This window comes from Cebus imitator, unplaced genomic scaffold (assembly GCF_001604975.1).
Source record: "Cebus imitator isolate Cc_AM_T3 unplaced genomic scaffold, Cebus_imitator-1.0 Scaffold579, whole genome shotgun sequence".
In the NCBI taxonomy this organism is placed as follows: domain Eukaryota; kingdom Metazoa; phylum Chordata; class Mammalia; order Primates; family Cebidae; genus Cebus; species Cebus imitator.
In genome coordinates, this window is record NW_016107894.1 from 293,898 (window position 1) to 306,382 (window position 12,485).

General features: G+C 41.2%; 1 protein-coding gene across 5 annotated transcripts in view; it reads left to right on the forward strand.

The window, feature by feature from the left end:
• GANC (glucosidase alpha, neutral C) overlaps positions 1 to 12,485 on the forward strand; it is an 89,786-nt gene that overhangs the window by 621 nt on the left and 76,680 nt on the right. For all 5 annotated transcript variants that reach the window (XR_001821020.2, XR_001821021.2, XM_017516289.2 and 2 more), the window contains exons 2-3: positions 1,544 to 1,606; positions 3,579 to 3,687. Coding sequence is in view for 3 of the 5 variants with exons in the window: in XM_017516289.2 (XP_017371778.1) it covers positions 1,544 to 1,606; positions 3,579 to 3,687 (172 nt within the window). In the remaining 2 variants the exon portion in view is untranslated. The remainder of the gene's footprint in view (positions 1 to 1,543; positions 1,607 to 3,578; positions 3,688 to 12,485) is intronic.

A 12,485-nucleotide genomic window follows, 5' to 3' on the forward strand; every position in this document is an offset into this window, starting at 1 on the left:
AAAAAAAAAAATGCTGGGACTGGTGGCACACACCTGTAGTCCCAGCTACTTAGGAGACCAGTGGAGGGTCCCTTGAGACCAGGAGTGAGCTGTGATCTTGCCCACTGCACTCCAGCTTGGGCAATAAAGTGAGACCCTGTCTCCAAAAAAAAGGGTTGTTAAATAACATTAACAGTGGAAAAGTTGCAGTGTGAACTCTAGCACGTGAATTTCAGGCATGTTGCTTTCCAAGTTCAGCTATAAACACCTTTCTATATCATCCCAGAGTTAACTCTTCAAAGCTGGAAAGAGGAAACACAAAATTCTCCAATCTTTGTGCACTTGATTAAAATAAACTGGGCCGAGTTGCTTATACCTGTAATCCCAGCATTTTAGGAGGCCTAGGTGGGCAGATTGCTTGAGCCCCGGAGTTCAAGACCAGCCTGGGCAACATGGTGAATCCCTGTCTCTACAAAAAAAGTTTTTAATTAGCCAGATGTGATGATATGGCCCTGTAGTCCCAGCTACTTAGGAGGCTGAGGCGGTAGGATAGCTTGAGCCCAGGAGGTGGAGGTTGCAGTGAGCTGAGATCATGCCACTTTACTTCAACCTAGGCGGCAAAGCAAGATCCTGTCTCAAAAATACTTTTAAAATAAAATAAACTGGCAAAGACAGTTCAATGAAGGATAAACAATTTTTTAGTATGGCCAAGTGTATCTGCCTAGCTTTGTTTTTTTCGTCTGTTGTGTTCAGTCATAGCTTTCTACATAATCGTGAACATGCTGACTACAGATGCACTCACAGCAGTGCCTGAAAACCAGTGTTATTTTTTTCTGCTTATAATCTGTAGTTGTTTTAATCAGATGGAAGGTAGTTTAAATACATGTACTCAAACTGCAATAGACATACATCTTGTTCATGTTTTATTCCAGAAACACCTCTTCTGGAAACTTGATTTTAAAAAACTTTGGACCCTAGATTGTCACCTTATCCTAAAAAGCAAGAGATTTCCCCTCTGCATCTGTTCTGTTTTTATTCTAGCACCTTGCACCTCTATTAAAGCATTTGTCAGCTTGTATTGTTATTGCTGGTAAAACACTTACAGACAGCTTGAACATTGTCCGTTATCTTCCCCGGAGCCTATAACCCAGGAAGAATATTCTGAAAATATTTTTTTTAATAAATCAGTCAGTGGGTTGTGGTTGTTAGTTTGTCTGGTTGGTTGATTTTGGTTTGGCTCCTTCAGGTTTTACTTTTGCAGTCATAGCCTTCAGTACTATTTCCAAAAAATATGTCCTCATAAGTGACAGTGCTCTTTTCCCATTACTTTCAGAGTAATCCCAGAACTTGATGTTTTGTTGTTTACCTCAGAGGATTTACAAAAGGTTATTGTTCTGAAGCATAATGTGCTATTGTGTTATACTATGGCTGTGACACAGTTTTGCTTTGCAGAATAGACTCCAAAGGTTTATTTCGCATGTTCATACTATAGTTAGAGGAGGTACAAAAATTGGACTCACAAACCCTGTGTAAAATAAATTTCTCAAAATGTCTTTTTATTTAGTGTCAAAGATGAAGCTGTGGATAAAAACATTTTCAGAGACTGCAACAGGATCGCATTTTACAGGTAAGGAAAATAAATATAGTACCTACATGAAATATTACTGACAATATTTCAAAATTGATGCTTAGTAAATTTTTGAGAACTGATAGACTTTCCAAAGAAAGGATAATTAAATAATTAAGGAAATCATCAGAAGGCTCACTTTTAACCTTACACATTTACTCCTTAAGTATTTAAATTTTTCAATAAACAGCTATTTTATTTTAAAAGCCAAACTAGTTTTAAACTAGTTTTTAAATGTTGACACTTTGAATAGATAACACTTTTACATGGTTCAAAAATAATATAAAAATATATACATTGAAAAATGTTACTTTCACTCAGTCCTCATCTTGTTCCGAGTAACCAAATTTCTTCATTTTTTATTTATGCTTCTAGTATTTCTTTTTGTGAATATATGTATTTTTATATTATTCCCTCTTTTTTTTTATCACCCCTTTCTTATACCAAATAGGGTTTTTTTTTTTTTCCTGCTGTATAGTTTGTTCTGAGGAGCAATTCATATGATTACATGGAGATCGTTTCCTCTTTTTACAGCTGCATAATATTCCATTGGGTAGATGTATTATTAATATAATTTATTCAGTCTGTCTCTTATTTCTAGGCACTTGGGTTGTTTTTAATCTATTGCTAGAATAACACTACTGCAATGAAGAGCTATACATAGGTCATTTTCTACACATGGAGGTGTATTTATAGGATACATTTCTAGAAGTGGGATTACTGGGTCAAAGAGTAAATGCATTTGAAATGTGTTAACTATTACCAGATTTCCCTCCATAGGAATTATACCATTTGTACTCCTATCACCATTATATAAGATTGCCTGGCCAGGTGCTATGGCTCATGCCTGTAATCCCAGCACTTTGGGAGGCTGAGACAGGTGGATCATCTGAAGTTTGAAACCAGCCCGACCAACATGGGGAAATTGCGTCTCTACTAAAAATACAAAATTAACCAGACGTGGTGGCTCAAGTCTATAATCCCAGCTACTCAGGACACCGAGGCAGGAGAATGGCTTGAACCTGGGAGGTGGAGGTTGCGGTGAGCTGAGATGGCACCATTGCACTCCAGCCTGGGCAGCAAGAGTGAAACTCCATCTCAAAAAAAAAAAAAAAAAATTGCCTGTTTCTCCAGGGCTGCAAAAAATACATCTTTAAAATCTTCATTAAAAAAAAAAAAGTCTTCCTTTATGTGATCTTGAAAGTGAAATCATCAAAAATTATCTAGTGCAGCTATCTTTTTTTTTTTTTGAGACGGAGTTTTGCTCTTGTTGCCTAGGCTGGAGTGCAGTGGCGCAATCTCAACTCACTGCAACCTCCACCTCCCTGGTCCAAGTGATTCTCCTGCCTCAGCCTCCCAAGTAGGTGGTATTACAGGCATGTACCACCACACCTGGCTAATTTTGTATTTTTAGTAGAGGTGGGGTTTCTTCATGCTGGTCAGGATAGTCTCAAACTCCTGACCTCAGGTGATCTGCCCACCTCCGCCTCCCAAAGTGCTGGTATTATAGGCATGAGCTGCTGCATCCAGCTAGTATAGCTTTCTAATGTATTCGCTCTCTGTTCTATAGGAAGAAAAGCATATTATTTTAATTCTGACAGATATCTAGAGAGAAGTCTACAGTGAATGCCTGGTAACCTTGTTAAACCACTAGATTATATTGAATTCCCACTACAAATTGTTGACTTACTTTTAAAGTCCATTTTTTGGAAAGAGGGAAGGAAATTAACAAGTTCACAAATGTCATCTATGAAAATTGCCCCACCGTCTCAATAAAGGAAACAAGATGTCATCCTATCAGCAATCTAATAAGAAACACTCTGATTAGTACTCTATTATAGTACTATTACTGTTTGTACCCTGAAATTCACTGAATATCAGAGTGAATTTTAATGACTTCCACATAATACAGTCTGTTAGATATTGACAATCACAAATAATTTTCAAGCATCTGTATACTTTGTATCTATAGGCGTCAGAAACAGTGGCTTTCCAAGAAGTCCACCTATCAGGTATTACTAGACTCAGTAACGACAGTTGAAGACAGCACCAGGTTCCAAATCATCAATGAAGCAAGTAAGGTGAGATGGAAGTATTTTCTACAGAGAATAATTTGTGTCTGTATTTATTGGGGCTGAATGAAGTAAATTTCCACAAAAGCCAATTAAAGCTATGTGTGCTTCAAAAATAAACCTAATTAGAAAAGGAATATTGGCCATTTAGTGATTAGTGGCCCACACCTGTAATCCCAACACTCTGGGAGGCGGTTGGCGAGCAGATTGCTTGAGCCCAGGAGTTTGAGAACAGCCTGGGCAACATGGCAAAACCCATCTCTACAAAAAGTACAAAAAATGAGCCAGGCACAGTGGTGCATGCCTGTAGTCCTAGCTACTCGGGAGGCTGAGGTGGATGAATCTCTTGAGCCTAGGGGGGTCAAGGCTGCAGTGAGCCGTGGTAGTGCCACTGCACTCCAGCCTGAGTGACACAGTGAGACCCTCTCTCAAAAAAGGAAAAAGAGCTGGGCGTGGTGGCTCACACCTATAATCCAAGCACTTTGGAGGCCAAGATGGGTGGATCACCTGAGGTCGGGAGTTCAAGACCAGCCTGACCAACATGGTGAAACCCTGTCTTAAAAAAAAGGAAAAAGAAAATGAATGTCATCTTTTTATATCTATACTAATAATGCTATAATAGATACATGAATATCAGTTTAGATTGCCTGTGTATCAGATGTTTTCCTAAATGTTTGACAAATGTTATTTCCTTTAAATTAGTCTTCATAACACATCTAAGAGGTACATTATGTTATCCCCAATTTTCAGATAAGGAAAATAAAGTCTAGAAAATCACTTACCCAAAGTCTCATATTTAGTAACCAAAATTTTCTCCTGCATCTGTCAGACACCACCCACATGCTTTCTAACACTATTACACAGTGCACATGCAGCCTTAGCAAGGTACAAATTCAGGGTATGTCCAAATCTCAAAATGCAGGTGAGCTGGGGGAACAGGACAGGCAAAGGGACTACGCAATTGAAAGCCTAAGTAACAGTGTTCTGTCACCTGAGCTGCTTCACTAGTAGGTTACCATAGTTAATGCCTTCTGAGAGGGTTAGAGAAGTATATCTTAAGTGCTTTATCTCACCCGTGAAGTTGTCATGTTACTTTAGATGGGCCAGTCGTAGAAGAAGCACTATGGGCTGTGCTAGGAAGTGTGACTGTGCACCACTACCTGATGCCCTCAACCTGACCCTCACTTCCAGATCCTCCCTGCATTCTAAAGGCATCCTAAGTTTCTAAGGCCTCTCAGACCAATCTGACTTAACCGGTGATTCATATCACTGAAAGACAGTTAAGGCCATCAGGTCTGGGTCCCCTAGCTGCTTGGATAATAACTGCACCAACTTACTAACAAGTCCTGGGTCTGGGAAGCTGAGGTTTATGGCAAAGCTGTGAAGTGTGTGACTACCATAGTTTCTGCCCTGCAGCGCTGTACTGAGGAAACATATCAGAGAATACAGAACAAAAACTGCCCTACATTAGTGGGTTCTCCATAATATTTGTAAGGCCTTTAATGTAGAAATGGGTCCCAACTTTATTCCCAGACAAAAAGAGCAACTGTGCAGTGAGAAAAACTACCTTCGTTGTGGATTTATAGAGATTTTAGTCATATGGAGTCCTCTTCCATAACTTTCTTGCCCAAATTTAAAATATGAGCTAGAATCATATCAACAGTTCTGTGTTCTCTATCCCCATCCTCTGTCCTCAACTTCTGCAACATAGTTATCGTGACAGTGCACTTAGTTCATCTCTCTTAGCTGTACAGATGAGGCAGTTAGCCTTTCTCCAAAACCTAGTGCTGATTCTTACCCTACCCATTTTTCTGGAGGTATTTGCCCCCTTGCCTAATATCTTTGTTACATTTGAGTTCTCAGCTCATGGTACCCCCAAAGCCATAGGTTCCCTAATCTCTAATGCTGATTCAGGTCTCCCTTTATATCCATATATATATGGATATCTCACTTTATATCCATATTATAATACATATATATATATATATACATTTGTTACATAGTTATACACATGCCATGGTGGTGTGCTGCATCCATCACCCCATCATCTACATTAGGTATTTCTCCTAATGCTTTCCCTCCCCTAGCCTTGCACCCCCTGACAGGCCCCATGTGTGATATTCCCCTCCCTGTGTTCATGTATTCTCGTTGTTCATCTCCCACTTATGAGTGAGAACATGCGGCATTTGGTTTTCTGTTCTTGTGTTAGTTTGCTGAGAATGATGGTTTCTAGCTTCATCCATGTCCCTGCAAAGGATAGGAATTCATCCTTTTTTATGGCTGCATAGTATTCCATGGCATATAAGTGCCACATTTTCTTTATCCAGCCTATCACTGATGGTCATTTGGGTTGGTTCCAAGTTTATAATGTTTTTAATATATCCTTTTGTAGCCTAGTTTGATAGCTGTTCATGAAAAAAATGGGGCAGCACTAATTTCCTTCTGGAGAGCCAACCACTGTGTGCATGTGGTCTCATAGCCTGACATCCAGTCAAACCCCTGTTTTCAGGGTCATCAGAAACAGTTGGCTCCAGGAAATGCATTAAGTCCACCAGAGGCCTTCTAGGAGTCTTTAGGCCTTGACCAGATGTCAAGAATCTTCCTGTCTCATTTTTCTTGTCAATCCCTCATTTTCCTTCTTGTTTCCATGGCATCTAACCTGAGAGACTTGTAGTTGTCTATGGTCAGGGCAAGAATCCCTACCCATCCTTGAGGATGCCTAGTATGTTGAGCACCTGGTCCTGAAGACATATCCTGAGGCAAAGTAAATGAGGCAGAATCACCCTAAATATCAGTGGTGAGCGAAAATGAAAATTCTCAACACAGTGTGATACCAGTTTGTGGTGGACACCCACATATGCCATTTTACATTACTGTAGATCAGTTTCTCTTTTTGGATCCTGAAAATGTAAGAGACAGTACTGTTCAGGTCAGGTGCCAGGACCAGAGCCCAGAAACTGGATGCCTTCAAAGGCAAAGAAACCACAGTCTAGGAGGAGCCACGGGATCTCAGCACAAGACAGCCCCGGATTTAGAAAGAAGCTGAGGAACCTGATAAACAAGGACAAATTATCTGGAACATCAGCAACATAGCTCCCAAGAGTGACAACTTTGAGAACCTCTTGAAACAGACTTCATGCTCAGGTATTAGAAGTATTAGAACCACATAGGGAATCTGCATGCATGTCAGGCAAATGTATGCAAATATATATTTTGGGAGATCACCCTGAAATTCTGGACTGAACTCCATTTTAATGTCATCCTTGTCATGTGGTATTGAGATGACTAGTAGGTACATAAGGTTTCATGCCCTCTGTCAGTCTGATAGGGACAACAGAGATGATGGTGATGGCTAACTTTGCCTGCATCTTGTATGCAGCTCATTGCATAGTGAAAGAGCCTCTATTAGGCTAGCCATGGTGGCTCACACCTATAATTCCAGCACTTTAGGAGGCCAAAGAAGGCAGATCACTTGAGGCCAGGAGTTCGAGACCAACCATGGCCAACACGGCAAAACCCTGTCTCTACTAAAAATCTAAAAATTACCTGGGCATGCCTGTAATCCCAGCTGCTCCAAAGGCTGAGACATGAGAATCGCTTGACCCTGGGAGGCAGAGGTTGCACTGAGCCAAGATTGTGCCATTGAACTGCAGGCTGGGCAACACAGTAAGACATTGTCCAAAAAAACTTGACCTAAAATATGGCAAAGATAGCATGGAAAAAGAAAATTACAGAATAACTTACTTATGAACATAAGTGTAAAAGTCATGAAGGCTATACTAATATAATAAAGTGAATCCTTCAGGGTAGTAGGATATTGTAGCCAAGAGGTTATATGTATGCATTGATTTAATTGCCAAACTGCAAAAGTCTTGAGAAACAGTCTCTTTTAAATTCCCGTTTAGGCAGGTACAGTGGCTCATGCCTGCAGTCCCAGCATTTTGGGAGGCCAAGGCAGATGGATCACCTGAGGTCAGGGGCTTGAGACCAGCTTGGTCAACATGGTGAAACCCCGTCTCTACCAAAATACAAAAATTAGGCCAAGTGCAGTGGCTTATACCTGTAATTCCAGCACTTTGGGAGGCCGAGGTGGGCGGATCACAAGGTCAGGAGTTCGAGACCAGCCTGACCAACATAGTATAACCCCATCTCTACTAAAAATAAAATTAGCCACGCATGGTAGCATGTACCTGTAGTCTCAGCTACTGTGGAAGCTAAGGCAGGAGAATCTCTTGAACCCGAGAGGCAGAGGTTGCAGTGAGCTGAGACCGTGCCACTGCATTCCAGCCTGGGTGACAGAGCCAGACTCCATCTCAAAAAAAAAAAAAAAAAAAAAAAAAAAAAAATTAGCTAGGCATGGTGGTACATGCCTGTAGTCCCAGCTGCTCAGGAGGCTGAGGCAAGAGAATTGCTTGAACTTGTAAATCAGAGGTTGCAGTGAGCCAAGATTGTGCCACTGAACTGCAGCCTGGGCAACTCAGTGAGACTCTGCCTCAAAATTCTTTTTCTTTAAATAACAAAGAACCCCTATTAATAATGGTTTCTGGGATGAGATGGGTGTTTCAAGGAGATTGCACATTAAGATATGATTTGAGTGTGATCTGAAGTTTTAAAATAAACTGCATACATGCACTTATTCAGAATGATAGCTTTTTATTTCAGGTTGAGAAGGACAGCTCACAGTCTAGGAGGATCATGTTCAGCTCACAGCTGCAGTTCTCAAATTGCACTGATCATGCAGATTCTGACAAATCCAATACTCTTGGTGCCTGCCTGCCGCTACATCTTTACAACCCTTAAATCAGTAATTCAGAGTAATTCAGAGTTGTCAAGATTTGTTAATTTTTGAATTTCTTCCTCCCAATTTCCTGCCCCAATCTGCTCCTTAATAAACAACCAGGAAGCAGAACCAAGCTTCATTTTACATTGTGTTAGGCTGCCATAACCAAATATCACAGGCTGGGCAGCTTAAACAACAGATATTTATTTCTCGCAGTTCCAAAGACTACAGATTCCAAGATCAAGGTACCAGCAGCTTCACTGATTGGTGAGGGCACTCTTCCTGGTTTGTAGATGGTTGCCTTCTTTGCCTTCACATAGTGGAGAGAGTGTGCACAAGCTCTCTCGTCTTTTTTTTTTTTTTTTTTTTTTTTTTTTTTTTTTTTTTTTTTTTTTTTTTTTTTTTTTTTTGAGTTGGAGTTCTGCTCTTGTCACCCAGGCTGGAGTGCAATGGTGAGATCTAGGCTCACTTGCAACCTCCACTTCTCAGGTTCAGGCAGTTCTCCTGCCTCATCCTCTCAAGTAGCTGGGATTATAGGCGTGTACCACCACACCCAGCTAATTTTTTGTGTTTTTAGTAGAGATGGAGTTTCACCATGTTGGCCAGGCTGAACTTGAACTCCTGACCTCAAGTGATCTGCCCACTTTGGCCTCCCAAAGTGCTGGGATGAGAGGCTGAGCCACTGTACCCTGGCCCTCTCTCTGGTCTTTTTTTTTTTTTTTTTTTGAGATTGAGTCTTGCTCTGTCACCCAGGTTGGAGTGCAGTGGCGGGATCTCAGCTCACTGCAACCTCTGCCTCCTGGGCTCAAGCGATTCTCTTCTCTAAGCCTCCTGAGTAGCTGGAATTACAGGCATGTGCCACCATGCCCTGCTAATTTTTTTGTATTTTTAGTGGAGACAGGGGTTTCACCATATTGGTTGGGCTGGTTTCGAACTCCTGACCTTGTGATCTGCCTGCCTTGGCCTCCCAAAGTGCTGGGATTGCAGGCATGAACCACTGCACCTGGCCTGGTCTTTTCTTATAAGGGCATTAATCCATTCCTGAGGACTTGCTCAACCTAGTGACCTCATCTAAACCTCATTACCTCCCAAGGGCTTCGTCTCTGAATACCATCATATAGTGGGTTAGAGCTTTCATAGCAAATTTTGGGAAGACACCATTCAGTCCATAGCAAACATGATGTTCCTAGGACATAGATCTGTTACAAAACAAGCTGGTGTATTGTTGCCGGATCAGAACATCCAGGCTTTGGAGGAAAGCCAGTTGCAGGTTCAGATGCTTAAGTTTTCTCACCTAGGGTCCTAATATAGTGTCATGCTTATTTCTGATGACAGAATAATCAGGTAGATATTTAGTAAAGTGGCTTCCAGAAGAAAATCTAAAAAGAAAGTGATCAGGAAGGTGTTGACTGCTTTTTTAGAACTCAGTAGTTGTTCTGTTTTTTTCCTACTACTATCAGTTTTCTATCTTCAGTGAAAGTTTGATCTGGATTGAGGAAGAGAGATCTAGTCTTGTTATTTAGGCAAAGAAAAATGTATGCTGTCTTCTGAGTCTAGCTTAAATAGCACTGCTAGCGAAGATGTCTGGAGCAATCTACTTTATATTGCTAATTATGATGCTTTCTCATATAGGTGACCATTTGGCAACATGCTTATTTTCTTTTGCAGCCTGTTTGTAAGGTTTCACCAGAGACAACACTTCCAGCAGCATCTCCAAGGATGCAGGAATATCTCTGAACACCTCTGTGAAGTTACCCCTTGCTTCTTCATCTAAGCCTAATGAAAATGTGGCTTTAGCCGGGCGCGGTGGCTCAAGCCTGTAATCCCAGCACTTTGGGAGGCCGAGGCGGGTAGATCACAAGGTCAAGAGATCAAGACCATCCTGGTCAACATGGTGAAACCCCGTCTCTACTAAAACTACAAAAAAAATTAGCTGGGCATGGTGGCACGTGCCTGTAGTCCCAGCTGCTCAGGAGGCTGAGGCAGGAGAATTGCCTGAACCCAGGAGGCGGAGGTTGCGGTGAGCCGAGATCGCGCCATTGCACTCCAGCCTGGGTAACAAGAGCGAAACTCCGTCTCAAAAAAAAAAAAAAAAAAAAGAAAATGTGGCTTTGCCCAACCAGCCACCTTCTCAGCGGAGGAGGCACAACTACCACTTGTTAGCCAGTACTGTGTCTGCAGAAATGGCCAGAAACGGGCAGCTAATTTGGGAATTGGCCAAAAATTCAGAAGGGCTAATTGTCCTTGGGGAACAGGCCAATGCCCAGCCAAAGGTTGCCAATATTCTTTTTTTTTTGAAGACACAGTCTAGCTCTGTCAACCAGGCTGAAGTGCAGTGGCGTGGTCTTGGCTCACTGCAACCTCCACCTCCCAAGTTCAAGCAGTTCTCCACCTCAGCCTCTGGAGTAGCTGGGATTACAGGTGTCTGCCACCATGCCCAGCTAATTTTTGTATTTTTAGTAGAGACGGGGTTTCAGGCTCTGAAACCTGATCACAAACTCTTGACCTCATGTTCTGCCCGCCTCGGCCTCCCAAAGTGCTGGGATTACAAGTGGGAGCCACTGCACCCGGCCGAGGTTGCCAATATTCTTTGTAGAAGATCAGTGCTTGCAATAAACCAATTGGCTACAAATGTGGAAGGGATAATTAGTACCCTACAGCAATTTAATGAGCTATTCATTCCCTGGATCCTGGGAGGTCTTGCTCACAGCTGAGAGGTGGTCACTCATGTTCTAGGCCCTTTAGGCTACAATTATGTAATAGTGAGGAGTCCTTGTGCTTCGGGAAAAGCAAGATCAGCCTATCAAGGAGGTGTTGACCGAGTCATAATTTTTCTACTTAACACCGACTGCAAATTTAAATATGTGTTCTAGGGCTGTTCTGTTAACTCTGTTATGGTCTTTACAAGTAGTGATTCCAAGTTCTGATGAATAAAAAGTTTTTTGTTTTAATGTATTTATGATCAGCCCTATGCTTGAAGACATAGACAAAGCTATTTCTAACACCATGATGTTTACAAAATATCTGATATTTTTGCCTATGTGACCATAGAAAAGACTAGATTATGGATAGCAAACCACCAAGTTTTAATTGCTTTTATTTAGTAGGGGAGAAATAAGACAGGAAAAGAGAATTAATGCTCTTTTTCCCAGCCTGTGAGAGGTGGGCTTCTGAGTAAAGGTATATGAAAAACTGGGTGGAGGCTTGTAGTACTAAAATGAACCTCCAAAATATATTATTTTCTTTGAGGATTTATGTCAGCTTCTCTGTGAATATGGACATTAACCTTATTTTTCAGAGATGGGTTCTCACTTTGTTGCTCAGGCTGGAGGGCAGTGGTTACTCACAGGTGCAGTCGTGGTACTCTGTAACCTTAAACTACTAGGCTCAAGCAATTCTCTTGCCTCAGCCCCACTGAGTAGCTGGGGCTCTATGGATGCATCACCTATTGGCATGTCTTAAATATTTCTAAGAGCAAAAGCCATGCTCTCTTACCTCATTTTAACTATCCATTTAAAGTTATTAGATGTATGTTCATTTATTTTACATAAATTGATCTGGCTGCAATTTGAGTGTGACTACTTATCTAAGAATTAATTCTAAATTTAAGGATTCCAACATCTGTAACTTCTTAATGTATTTTTTCATTGTCATTTCCAATCATCACTAATAGGAGGAAGAGATTTGGTAGTTTATATTATTTTATTTATAAATATCTAGCAGGTCCCAGCAAATAAAAAAGGAATATCTACAAATTCTTACTATTTTAGGTAGAGGGATATAACAGTCATGTCCAGACTTTTTGAAAGAGCAAGGATGTAGTAGAAGGATTGGGAAAGAACTGGCAGTTAAGCCCCAGGGAGGTGGCTTTTAAACTGTCATCACCGAGCCCTGAGGTTTCCACAGAGGTGCCTCAGGACTCAATATAGGAAAGGCAGGGGACTCTAAGGTGGGACACTGAGCAATTCCCCACTGTCTTTAATCCAAGTGGCTTTACTTACTAGATTTCTGGGAGTCTGCTGATATT